This window comes from Tamandua tetradactyla, chromosome 11 (assembly GCF_023851605.1).
Source record: "Tamandua tetradactyla isolate mTamTet1 chromosome 11, mTamTet1.pri, whole genome shotgun sequence".
NCBI lineage: Eukaryota > Metazoa > Chordata > Mammalia > Pilosa > Myrmecophagidae > Tamandua > Tamandua tetradactyla.
In genome coordinates this window covers 2,508,276-2,522,443 of record NC_135337.1, presented here as the reverse complement: position 1 = coordinate 2,522,443, position 14,168 = coordinate 2,508,276, and the positions used below count along the sequence as shown (strand labels likewise).

Below are 14,168 nucleotides of genomic sequence, written 5' to 3'. Positions count from 1 at the left end.
TGGACAAGTTCCTAGAAAGGCATGAACAACCAACTTTGACTCAAGAAGAAATAGATGACCTCAACAAACCAATCACAAGTAAAGAAATTGAATCAGTCATTCAAAAGCTTCCCAAAAAGAAAAGTCCAGGACCAGATGGCTTCACATGTGAATTCTACCAAACATTCCAGAAAGAATTAGTACCAACCCTGCTCAAACTCTTCAAAAAAATTGAAGTGGAGGGAAAGCTATCTAATTCATTCTATGAAGCCAACATCACCCTCATATCAAAACCTGGCAAAGATATTACAAAAAAAGAAAACCACAGACCAATCTCTCTAATGCATATAGATGTAAAAATCCTCAACAAAATTCTAGCAAATCGAATCCAGCAACACATTAAAAGAATTATACATCATGACCAAGTAGGATTCATCCCAGGTATGCAAGGATGGTTCAACATAAGAAAATCAATTAAAGTAATACACCATATAAACAAATCAAAGCAGAAAAATCACATGATCATCTCAATTGATGCAGAGAAGGCATTTGACAAGATTCAACATCCTTTCCTGTTGAAAACACTTCAAAGGATAGGAATACAAGGGAACTTCCTTAAAATGATAAAGGGAATATATGAAAAACCCACAGCTAATATCATCCTCAATGGGGAAAAATTGAAAACATTCCCCCTAAGATCAGGAACAAGACAAGGATGTCCACTATCACCACTGTTATTCAACATCGTGTTGGACATTCTAGCCAGAGCAATTAGACAAGAAAAAGAAATACAAGGCATCAAAATTAGAAAGGAAGAAGTAAAACTCTCACTTTTTGCAGATGATATGATACTATACATCGAAAACCCTGAAAAATCCACAGCAAAACTACTAGAGCTAATAAATGAGTACAGCAAAGTAGCAGGTTACAAGATCAACATTGAAAAATCTGTAGTGTTCTTATACACTAGCAATGAACAAGCTGAGGGGGAAATCAAGAAACAAATTCCATTTACAATTGCAACTAAAAGAATAAAATACTTAGGAATAAATTTAACTAAAGAGACAAAAGACCTATGCAAAGAAAACTACAAAAAACTGTTAAAAGAAATCACAGAAGACCTAAATCGATGGAAGGGCATACCGTGTTCATGGATTGGAAGACTAAATATAGTTAAGATGTCAATTCTACCTAAATTGATTTACAGATTCAGCGCAATACCAAAATCCCAACAACTTATTTTTCAGAAATAGAAAAACCAATAAGCAAATTTATCTGGAAGGGCAGGGTGCCCCGAATTGCTAAAAGTATCTTGAGGAAAAAAACGAAGCTGGAGGTCTCACGCTGCCTGACTTTAAGGCAGATTATGAAGCCACAGTGGCCATACAGCATGGTACTGGCATAAAGATAGATATATCGACCAATGGAATCGAATAGAGTGCTCAGATATAGACCCTCTCATCTGTGGACATTTGATCTTTGATAAGGCAGTCAAGCCAACTCACCTGGGACAGAACAGTCTCTTCAGTAAATGGTGCCTAGAGAACTGGATATCCATATGCAAAAGAATGAAAGAGGACCCGTATCTCACACCCTATACAAAAGTTAACTCAAAATGGATCAAAGATCTAAACATTAGGTCTTAGACCATAAAACAGTTAGAGGAAAATGTAGGGAGATATCTTATGAATCTTATAATTGGAGGCGGTTTTATGGACCTTACACCAAAAGCAAGAGCACTGAAGAAAGAAAGAAAGAAATGGGAGCTCCTCAAAATTAAACACTTTTGTGCATCAAAGAACTTCATCAAGAAAGTAGAAAGACAGCCTACACAATGGGAAACAATATTTGGAAATGACATATCAGATAAAGGTCTAGTATCCAGAATTTATAAAGAGATTGTTCAACTCAACAACAAAAAGACAGCCACTCCAATTATAAAATGGGAAAAAGGCTTGAACAGACACTTCTCAGAAGAAGAAATACAAATGGCCAAAAGGCACATGAAGAGATGCTCAATGTCCCTGGTCATTAGAGAAATGCAAATCAAAACCACAATGAGATATCATCTCACACCCACCAGAATGGCCATTATCAACAAAACAGAAAATGACAAGTGCTGGAGAGGATGTGGAGAAAGAGGCACACTTATCCACTGTTGGTGGGAATGTCATATGGTGCAACCATTGTGGAAGGCAGTTTGGCGGTTCCTCAAAAAGCTGAATATAGAATTGCCATATGACCCAGCAATACCATTGCTAGGTATCTACTCAAAGGACTTAAGGGCAAAGACACAAACGGATATTTGCACACCAATGTTTATAGCAGCATTATTTACAACTGCAAAGAGATGGAAACAGCCAAAATGTCCATCAACAGACGAGTGGCTAAACAAACTGTGGTATATACATACGATGGAATATTATGCAGCTTTAAGACAGAATAAACTTATGAAGCATGTAATAACATGGACGGACCTAGAGAACATGCTGAGTGAGACTAGGCAAAAACTAAAGGACAAATACTGTATGGTCTCACTGATATGAACCAACATTCGAGAATAAACTTGGAATATGTCATTGGTAACAGAGACCATCAGGAGATAGAAATAGGGTAAGATAAGGTGTAATTGGAGCTGAAGGGATACAGACTGTGCAACAGGACTGGATACAAAAACTCAGAAATGGACAGCACAATACTACCTAACTGTAATGTAATTATGTTAAAACATTGAATGAAGCTGCATGTGAGGTATAGGTTTTTTTTTTCTCTCTCTATTATCATTTTATTTCTTATTCTGTTGCCTTTTTATTTCTTTTTCTAAATCGATGCAATTGTACTAAGAAATGATGAATATGCAACTATGTGATGATATTAAGAATTACTGATTGTATATGTAGAATGGAATGATTTCTAAATGTTTTGTTAGTTAATTTTTTTTAATTAATAAAAAAAAGAATGAAAAGTACAAAAGTATCTTCATGATCATGTGTTAGATAATGGTTTCTTAGGCTTCACACCCAAAGCACAAGTAATGAAAGAAAAAAAAAAAAAGATAAACAGGACCTCATCAAAATTAAAAGCTTTTGAGAGTCAAAGAACTCTATCATGAAAGTGAAAAGACATTCTACTCATTCTGGTAAGGGTTTAGTATTCAGAATATATTAAAAATCCTATAACTCAATAATAAAAAGACAAATAATAATGTGCCAAAGACTTAAAAAGAGATTTCTCTATAGAAATATAAATAAATGGCCAAAAAGCCCATGAATAGATGCTCAACATCATTAACCATTAGGGAAATACAAATCAAAACCACGAGATACCATTTCACATTCACTAGAATGGCAACTATTAAAAACAGAAAATTACAAGTACTGGAGACAATGAAGAGAAACAGGAACATTCATTCACTCTTGGTGGGAATGTAAAATGGTGCAGCACTGTGGAAGACAGCTTCATGGGTCTTCAGAAAGTTAAATACAGAATTTCCATATGACATGGCAATCCCACTTAAAAGTAGGTACATATGGTGGTGTGTGATGGTGGCTCAGTGGCAGAATTCTTGCCTGTCATGCTGGAGATCCAGGTTCATTTCCCGGTGCCCCTCCATGAAAAAAGCAAAAATGTAGGTATATACCCAAAAGAACTGAAAGCAGAGCCTGGAATAGATCATTGCAGACCAATGTTCATGGCAGCATTATTCACAATTGCCAAGAGACAGAAGCAACCAACTGCCCATCAACAAATAAGTGGATAAATAAAATATGGTATATACATAAAATGGGATATTACTCAGCCCTAAGAGGAATGAACTTCTGACACAGGTGACAACATGCATGAATATTGAGTGAAATAAGCCAGGCACAAAAGGCCAAGTTGTCATATGATCTCACTGATATGAAATAATTAGACTAAGCAAAATCACTGAGTCAGAATCTGGAGTAGAGGACACCAGGGGCTAGGCTGAGGGTAGAAATGGAAAGTCAGTGCTTGATTTGAACAGAGTTTCTATTTGGTTGTTTGTAAAGTTTGATAATAGATGGCAGTGATGGTAGCACCATCTTGTGAATGGAATTAATAGTACTAAATTACCTATGTGAACGTGGTTAAAAGGGGAAATTTCAGGTCATATACATGTTACTAGAATAATTTTTTTATAAAAAGCAGGAGTTACCCCTGGAGTCCCAGCTTCTGAGTGAGTACTATAAAAGGCACTAACCACATGCATAACATCACTTCGGGTTTTTCCAGTTCCAGAAGTTTGTACCATAAAGTACAAACTTTATGGTACAAACATTATTACTAACTTGAAAAGGGGAAAACAGACACTGATAATGACAAAGTATAAATTGGAAGTGGGACTTCATACTTTGCAGCAAGGCCTCACTACATTACATTCAATATACACAGATATTTTAAATCTGTAAGTATTTATATTAAAAAATAATTAAGCCAGAGACCTGGGTTCGATTCCCAGAGGCTACCCATGCCAAAAAAAAAATTAAATATAATTAAAATTTTTATCGAGAAGTTAAATATTAATGATAATATAAGACAAATCACAGTAAGTGTGTCCAGTCCCTTAAATTGAGTATTAGGAACCTGGAATCATTTTTGCAAAATCAATGAGGAGTGAGGCTGGGCTAAGAGGTGTGTGGATTGTCATAAAATTTCTTCTGTGTTTTTATATTCTCTGTGCTGGATAACACTAAGTAAATGGAATAAGTGTTATCTCAGTAGTTTGTCTTCAGCATTAAAGCGATTTTTTTTTTTTTTGCTACAAGACCTTAAACTAGGAAAAACAACAAAAATTCCATTCCAAGATAATCTGAAAATACACAAGTATTCAACAATTAAAATGAACAAAACCTCCAACCAAACTCTACCTGTGAGACATCCCAAGTAAACCAAACAATTTCCAAGGAACTCTGGGATTCTGAAGAGCATATTGTGGGAAAAAGTCCAAAATATCTTGAAGAAAAAGAAAAACTATACTTTATCTCGCTTCTGGATATTCTCTATACTCGTGTATGCTGTCCTTTAACATATATAAAATTGTGGGACTTTTATTTCTGACATCAAGGTTTTGACAATCACAGAAAATTCCAATGGAAACATTCAGCTCAGTCATTTTGAAGCCATGCAACAATATTCAAAGGCAAACGTCGTACGGATATGGAAGTTTCAGGGAGAATGGCTGAACGATTCTAGAAAAATTCTGTAAATTCTTATGAACAAAATCTTCTACTTGTCTCCTCTTCCCCAAATCAACTACGATATTTCCTGACGAGGAAGACAGGCTTTGAAGATAATGAGATATCAGAATTGATTACAAAATACCCTAAATCAAAATGTATTTCTCAGGAAAGGCAGCTTCTGTCACTGACTGCCTAGGTTAACACGGTTCTCTCACTGTGGCCAGAAGCTGCCTTGACAACTGTGAGAAAATAATTTATTTGATACCAAAGCATCTTTGATTTACTAATGCTGCTTGAGATCACAAAAATAATGTTTATGTCATATATAAGTCCACACTAAGGCATATTTTTATAATGTCACTGCCAATATACTGAAAACCTCCTATTGAATTTTGTTTGTTTGTTTTGCATGGACAGGCACCGGGCATCAAACTCAGGTCTCCGGCATGGCAGGCGAGTGAGTACTCTGCCTGCTGAGCCACCGTGGTCCACCCTCTATTGAATTTTGAGGTGTGATACTTCACATATATTAATGAGCTAAATATTTGGGTGCATAAATAGAAAAGAGAAATGACCATTTGTTGACAGAATTAATTTATGGAGCAATGTACACCCCAAAATGGCCAAGCCTATATTATTGTCTCTCTCAGTTTAAGTGTCCCAAACTTATTAAAGGTACATATTAGTCTCTCTGCTGAAAATAATCTTGTTCCTTCTACTTGTTCAAACTTGACTCATTCTTTAGAGCTCAAAGGCAAATCTTTCACAAAATATTATTAGCTCAAATCCATCATCCTTATCACTATTTAATCATATAGCATTAGACAGTAACAGACTGTCCTATGTTGCTTACCATCATTTAATGTTTTAGAACCAGCTAAAATAGATTAAAAATTGACAGTTATTCCAGCCTGAATGGAATATTGATTTGAGTATTCCATTCAAATCACCCAAAATACTGATTTGAGGTAAATTCATTAGAACAAAATCATGAACTTGTTTATTCTCTTTGAAGTCCAGTGCACCCCAATTCAAATGTGAGTTTGGAATTACTAATGGCTTGGGTTCTAAAAACTAGCTTATGGAAAACCTCCAAAGCACACATAACATGCACATACCATGCCACACACCCATACACACAGATCTCACGCACCAGAGCGCCATTCTACACGCGGGTAGCTACTGCGCACACACGGATCTCACGCACCAGAGCGCCACTCTACACGCGGGTAACTACTGTACAGAGAGAAACTCTCTGGCAATTACAGCGTAGCACTTTTTGAGCACCCACTACGGTCAAAGCACTTTTTTAGGCACAATGGACAAGGAACTTAGACACCTACAGTCATCTTTGGCCTAAATTCAGAATCTATTAAATTGGTGGTCAGAGTCTACTTCTGGGCATTGACGGCTGGGTTAATCTGAGAATTTTCTTCTTGGAACAGACATGATGAAACCAAGCTGAGAAGAAAAATATGGGAGGAGATGGAGGGCAGTTGTCTGCCTCCTGAAATAAGAAAACACGCATTCCAACAAACCAAAGAAAATTGAGTTCACTCTTTGTAGTTAAAACTACGTACTACATTGAATTCAAATTCCTTCTATTAATACATAAGATTTACGGAAATTATATTGTTTGAGTAGGACCAAGTAAACTGAGTATTATTTCAGGTTTTCAAGCCATAAGAAAAAACAGTGCCTTTAGGTGTTCACTCAACTAGGAAAATTATAGATTCACATTTGCAACACTAAAGCTAATGCACTGTCAGCACCTCCAACAAACTCTGTTGCTCAGCAGTTTATAATTCAAGCAGAAATGTTCACTCCAAGCCCAAACTTGGCTTATACAATCTCAAAGAAAGTGGAGAGAAAATTACTTTGGCTAGTGCTGAGTTATAAAAGCAAAAGAGAGGGTGCTTTTACAAAGGACTTTGAAAAACACCTTTGAGAATTTGAGAATATAACTGGGGATTCCTGAGCTGACATCCTTCATTCCTTAAGTTATAGAAATGACACCAAATTCCATGTGGTCACATCAGCATCAGTAGTAGTAACATAACTACTTTCATGAAATTCTTCATCAGGGACTAATTTCAGTATCAGACGGAATTACAACAGAATTACTGTTCCTAAAGAAAAAAATGAATTGTAGTGGAAAATGAGGACAAATATGTAGAAAAATTTCTCCTGAGAGCAACACATTAGATCCATTTTTTTAGATCTGTTTTTATCCTTTTTTTTAGATCTATTTTTAAGTACTAACTCCAGTGCACCACACACATACATACAAAATGAAAATATATATAGTCTTTCTAAGCTAAAAAAAAATACTTCAGAATGGAAGGTTGGAATTCCCAGCATTAAGCTTCCTCCTTCCAAATGGTTATCTTGGACTTAGAAGCAGCTTAGTGCAGCAGTGGATTTCCAGTTGCAGGTGGCAAAAGCTTTTGGCTGTCCCCCACACTGGAGGTGGGCGGGCATCGGTGGGAGTGGGAGCTAGATAGTAGCGGCATCTGATGAACTTCGCAGTTATGTGGCCGGTGGGTTGTAGATTCCCTGGCGTGTTTGTGGCACCCTATGCCTGACCTTGGCATCCAGTTCCACGTACTGGCTCTTCCACACCTTCCAAACACAGCAAAACTCGGATATGGTGGTACCAGGGAATTACACCTAAAAAGCCGTCCTTTCCTACCGGCGAAAGGCTGCCTAGCATTAAACACATCGCTACCCTAGGCACTCCATGCCTGTGGTCACTCAGCCTTTACTGGAGCTCTATTATGGGCCAGGCTATCTATGACTCAACACGATTCCTCGTCCTTCCGGAGATGTCAGGGGACGCGGACAGTTCATGAAGACAACTTCAGGGCAGTCGTGAAGTGCCACCTGGAGGCCTTCACCGAAAGCCAGGGGTCAGAGGGGTCGGAGGGACGCCTGCTCCCTGCCCACCAGGCGCTGCCGCTCTAATTCACCCGCCGCGCTCTTCCCTCTTCCCTCAACGACCCCCGGTTCATCAAGCGTCCTGCGGAGGACTCGGCCGGTCCGGGGGCGCGGTGCTCGGCACGCCTGGGCGTTTGGAGGGAGGGCAGCTGCGGGGGGCGGGAGACCGGACGAGCCCCGCGCGGGGCGTGGGCCTGGCGAGGCCTGTGGCGCGGCTGGGTAGAGACGCCTGACCCGGCCGTACGCTCACCTGGTTGAAGTGGGCGGCGACGAGCGAGGGCTCCCATAGCCTAGAACTGTTGCCCCCAGTCCCGCCTTTGTCTCTCTTGGGAGCCATGCAAAGGACGGGAGGAGCGGCGGCCTCGAAACCGCGTCCCGGCCGGCCGAAGCGTCCCCGTTGCCAGAGTAACCGGAACCACGCCCCTCCCGAGCGGTGGGGCCCCGCCCCTGGGCCTGCGCCTCCTCGCGCAGGCGCGTCCGTCGCCACAGCAACGGCGCGTCGGCCGCAGGGGCGCGCTCGCCCCGCCTCCCCGCCTCTCCCGGAGCGGGTGCTCTCGGCCGTGCAGCCGCAGAGCTGGGGGAGCGGAGGGCAGGCCGGTGCCGGCCTCGGCCAGGTCCGCTGCTCTCGTTTACCCGCTTGGATCCTTTGCTTCTGCTTGGAGCCCTGCTCGTCCTGGGTGGTGTCTGGAAACTGGAACCCCAGGCGTCCCGTCCAGACTCCTGCATCAAGACTTCTTCGGGCCCCGAGGAGCTTGGGACGGAGCCCTGACACCTGCGGGAGGCAGCTCCTGCAGTCTTCCAACTGCTCGAACGTACCCCAAATGCTCCCCAATGTGAATCCAAATTTGTCCCTGCCGGACCTCCTCCCTGGTCTTGGTTCTGCCTCTGAGGCTCACTCCTCCGAGCACCCCTCCTCCGGTGGTGGGTGGGATTGGTGTCTTCCCAGTTCGTCTTCTCTGCCTGAACCGCTCCAGCTCTCCTTTTGCTTCCTCTCCTTGCTTTCACCGGGCGCTCATCAATATTTGAAATATCCTGGCCAGCTTCTCCCAAATTAAAATGACAGAACTAAGAATAACGGTAAGAACACCTGCCATTTCTCGAGCATTGGTCATCTGCTACACATAACTATTTCACTGAACTCTTACAACCGCCTAATCCCGAGTCCCACAACAGACGACCTATGACAGTGCCAGTACTAGAATCCAGGATTATCAGAGGCCCCAATTCAGCGTGCTTACCCCTTTGCCCTGCTACCCTCCACTGTTTTACACCTGCCAAAATGGACTTACTGTTATGCTTTTTATTGCAATGAGATAGACCTGAGGGCACTGAGCGACAGCGCCTGACCCACAGGTGTGGGCTGTCTCTTCAGTCCATGTAAAACGTAGTGCAGACCAGTGCTGAACTGTTCCTCCAGACCCTGCGCTTTGTCTAGGGGCGGGAGGCCGGTCAGCACAACCTCTGGGTGATCTTCCGTGGGGCACAGATGTTCTGACCCGTTTATTGCTTTCTTGGAGGAAGAGATTGTGGGCGGCTGGATAGTCCGTCATTATTCTCTGACTTCATTTGGAGGACGGGTGTAGTGATGATGTTTCTTCTCCACTCTCATCACTTATTTGGAGCACTGATGGGAAAGAGCCCCTGAACCCCCACTTTCCCTCACACATTCCAGTTCTTTAATACAAATATTAAAGATAAAGCGTAATTTCTAGAGAAAGTCTTTTCGTAGGAAGCTTACAAAAACAATCAAGTTGCAATATGTATAGTTTATCTTCTGGAAGAGAATAGATCTGTGCAGCTGAGCCACAGGTCACATCTGGAAACCCTCTCTTCTTATCACAAGAATAAAAAGAGAGATGTGTGTGATGCCAGAGGAATCATGCCAGAAATGGATTTTCCTGAGATTCTCCATAGCACTAAGTGGGTTGCCACTGATTCACTTGATAGGATTTTCTCCAAAATTTTGTTCTTCACTAAAATTTTCTTAGCATTTTAAGATGAAAATCATCTTTGCATTATGCTTTGCAGATAAAAACAAATCTCTTAAAAACAAAAAGTCAAAGCAACCATTGATTACATCATTCTGAATTTTGACCATCATTCTCCCCATACGTTTAAACTGTTTGGGGAAAATATTATTAGAAAGATAGTAAAATATTTGTTGGCATTGCAGTTATATTTTTATAAAAATTTAATTAGAAGTTTGTGCATGTCATACTACATTACTAATTTTATTTTTTCTTAAATGTGAATGCATATTTCAAAATAAAGCATATTACCTGCAGTCAGGTCAGCCAAATCATTAGCAGGTGATTAGTACAATAGGTTGCAGATAAGAAAGGGAAACAAAGGAAAAGAAATAGCTTAAGGAGAAAAAGAATACAATTAAGAGTTAATTTTAAATTGCAGAAAAAGTGTCACTAGCCATGTCTCACAATGAAAGTTGTCTAATATAAATTTTGGCAACTAGAAAATGTTTGTGACATGTATTGTGGCAAAAACTGCGTAACTGTTCATCACGTATTTCCTTCCTTTGTTTTTTCTTCCTACAATGATAGCCAAATACTTTTCAGCCTCCCTTATCCTTAGGTGTGAGCATATGACTAAAGTCTAGGACGTGAGCGGAAATATGCATTGCCACATACAAGCCTGCCCCTTCAAAACCTCTTCTAAGCGTCTTTCATGCTCTCCCCCATCTGCTTGGATATTGATGCCTAGGGTGCAATGGAAACCTGGAATCCCTAAACGATTATTCTAGTACAGAGGTCTCTGCTTCCCCTGACATTTACTCTCCCTCCGCCAAAAAAGAACATTTGCTTAGGAGTGTTGAATGGATGAGGAATAAAATTTTATTTTCCTAAACTGATGAAATACTGGGGTTTGTTACAGCAGCTAAGGTTACCCTAGTTATCCAAACATTTATGAAAAGTTTGGTTTGAGAATTAGTTTTTAGAAAATCTAACAGTAGCCTGGCTTCCTGCGACTGCCTGAGAAAACAACTTAATTTCTTTGAAGTATGCAGGACACAATACTACTACAAGAGGCCCAAAGATCTAATCCCTGCCCTTGGCAAGACTGCATCTTGCAATACCTACCCTACCTCACCCTTTACTTTTGCCTCCCACCTGCTTAAACAGCGCTTTCTTTTACTTCTTACCTCAACAAGTAAATAAACTTTAAGCGAGCGGCTTGCATATTCAAAAAAGACAACAAACTAGTCTGTTAATCTCAAATATACTTATAAATACTTATACCCAATTCTCAAAAGACAAACCAACACAATCCATTGCCTAGGCATCTATAGACATAAATTCTAATTTAGCAGTTGATTTAAAGAATTGAATACTTTAAAAGTCAAGAATATTTAAAGATAGAAAGGCACATTTCCAGTATAATCTTTTATAGTTTTCTTTGTAACTGCTACCAGAACAAATTTAAATATAGAAGATTTTTCAAAATTGATTCAAAGAATTTAAAATAAAGCTTTTACTTGCTGAATGCTTTTCATCCAGTGTTGACCTTTTTTGGTTAATCTAGGGAAAGTGGTACTCTAAATAATTTATGATGCAAAATAGGAAGACATTATATAGTAACCAAATTTATAGGGGGTTTCACTGTGGACTTGGTCTGTTTAATTTCAGAAAATAGGTGTGAATGACAATGTTCATAGTTTTCAGAAGAGAAAGCCATTCAGCCAAAAAAGGACCTTGCCAAGAGCAAGAAGAAAAAAGCACCATCTGTCATACATTTATGATTTTTTTGGTATAATAAATTGTTTCCCCACTAAATATAAGTTGAAACTTTATAAGCACATACTTCACTACATAAATTTTCCCATATGTCAGTGGCTAAGACAAAACTATACTATTTAGAGAATTTTCTTTCACTTTGGGAGGATTACTCCTGGTTTGACTTAGTATTTTTTTTTTCTGGTAAGATTTTGCATTTGATATATATTTTTTTAGCTCATGAGAATTGTCTACTTTTAGAAATGTGTTGTTTCTTTAGGATACTGTGATTACTGAGTAACTTGTTTTTCAAGTTTTGTACTTTGTTCTTATGGTAATCAGTTAACTGTTAATTCAGGTGCAATGTTTGCCACATTTTTTCCTCACACCTAAAGAGGTCTAGCCAGCTATTGTTGAGTCTAATATTTCCACGGTTATTGGGTAACATCAGGAGCTATGGATGAACTAGCATCGCTTCTAGTTCAAGATTCCAGGTACTCAAAATCATTTAGCTGTAGCAGTCTGCTTGCTTTGGGTTAAGAAGGCCTCACAGATGTTCTCCAACTCTTCTGATTGGCATTCTGCATCTAACAGTACCTTTCACTTCATGTTTGTGTTATTCACTGCCGTGGTCTTTGGGTTTATAACCTTCAAAATAGAATGTTACAGCGCACTGTCTTTGGGTTTTTATTGTGTTTGATGCAGAAAACTTGATTTCTTTCTGCGGCAGGGTCCACACATATGGAGAATGTCACACCTGCATTCTATGGTCAGCATTAGCTTCCTATTCAGTCCTGAGTGTAATTTAAAGCGTTGACTTGAATCTTTAAAGCCCTTCATTGTTTAGAAGCCAGTTACTCCAGATATCACGTCTCCCTATGCATCATCGTGGCAATGAAAATCAGCTGCAGTACTTGGAGTTATGAATCCCGAATGAATTGTAGGGAGCTGGAGAATAGAACATTTTCTTAAGAACAACCAACCTCAGAACCTCCCATTTCTGTCAACGATAAAAGCAATATTCAGAGTTTACAGTTTTGGCCTTGAGTGACTTGTCATATATCTACAGGTCTCTGGAACCATCACTAAGCATTATTGATATAATTTCTATGTTATTCGTGGCCAAAGAGTTTAAGATACCAAATCTATTTTTGAACAAATCAGAACAATAACAGTTGTATATATTAAAAATAGACAAAGCTAAAAATTCATCTGTTTCATATTTGTTAGTGTGGGAGTTTTCGTACTACTAGTCTCTCAAGTTTTTCCCTGAGTCTAATTTTGAATGTCTTTAAAAATGTTTTCAGTGACGGGATTTGCCCTAAATCCTTTGAGGACCATTTCAAAATCCGTAACTCATGGTATGTCAATTCTGAAATGCTTAGCTAAATTTTTGATTTCTGAATGTTTTATAAGATATCTATGATAAGTTTGCACTATGTTAAATCATAACTTGCTTTTTACTCTGTACAGGCTCAAAAGCATGGTTGAGTTGAACCTACTTCACGCTAACAGACCACACCCACTCATGCCATGCCAGGACGTGGAGCAATCTTTCGGGGGAGGAAGATTATCGTAATGGGACTTTGAGGGACAGGTATCATTAAAATGTGTTGGCTTGGACAAAGAGTGGTGTCCACTACTTTTCTTACTTATCCCTCTGCCCTCCCATTCTCTCTTCCCCTTGTAATATTAAATGGTTGAATGATTTCTATGGAAGTTTATCCCTTACCATGATCTTATAAATATTAAATCTAACTATACAGTACCTTGTTTCTGTCTTATTATATGTGCTAATGCATGTTTGCATGCATTATTTTTGCTTTTGCTGACTTCCAATTTTTGTGTAGCATCCTGGTATTGAAGGAATATATAGGGTATGCCATTATCCCACTAGCTGAGAAGGGGATGTCATTCAATGGTGCCAAACTGCTTCCTTGCATATTTCAAATTTATAGTTTGTTTACCCAATAAATTTTTAAATGTTATTCCTTCATTTTATTCTGCTCTCTATGTAGTATTTTATACCATATCCATCCCTGTGGGGAAAAAGTGAGTTTATCTGATTACATAAAAATTTATTTCATCACTTAATTGATATTGTCATTTCTAGGGATAGGGGCTACTAGAAAAACACATAAAGTAGGCATTGTGGGCCTGATGCTCAAGAGCAGAAGTGTGAGCAGGAGATGGACACACTGAGTCATCTGCGTGTATGTAGCTAATGAACCTGAACATGGGTGAGTTAACCTGGAAAGACTGCTGAGTGAGAGGGAGGAGGGGACTTAGGGCTAAGCCTTTAGGAGACCACAGTCAATGGCTG

General features: G+C 39.5%; 1 protein-coding gene and 1 long non-coding RNA gene across 13 annotated transcripts in view; one reads left to right on the top strand and one right to left on the bottom strand.

Annotated features, from left to right (window-relative positions):
* SPAG17 (sperm associated antigen 17) overlaps positions 1-8,551 on the bottom strand; it is a 287,582-nt gene extending 279,031 nt beyond the window's left edge. For 11 of the 12 annotated variants that reach the window (XR_013159174.1, XR_013159175.1, XR_013159176.1 and 8 more), the window contains exon 1: positions 8,368-8,551. Coding sequence is in view for 4 of the 12 variants with exons in the window: in XM_077119739.1 (XP_076975854.1) it covers positions 8,368-8,454 (87 nt within the window). In the remaining 8 variants the exon portion in view is untranslated. The remainder of the gene's footprint in view (positions 1-8,367) is intronic. The other variant, XR_013159181.1, reaches the window with a different exon arrangement.
* An 82-nt stretch (positions 8,552-8,633) lies between these two features.
* Positions 8,634-13,603, top strand: LOC143649356 (uncharacterized). Its single transcript, XR_013158956.1, has 3 exons — positions 8,634-9,194; positions 13,153-13,206; positions 13,319-13,603. It is a non-coding gene; the product is annotated as an uncharacterized LOC143649356 (long non-coding RNA).
* The last annotated feature ends 565 nt before the right edge of the window (positions 13,604-14,168 follow it).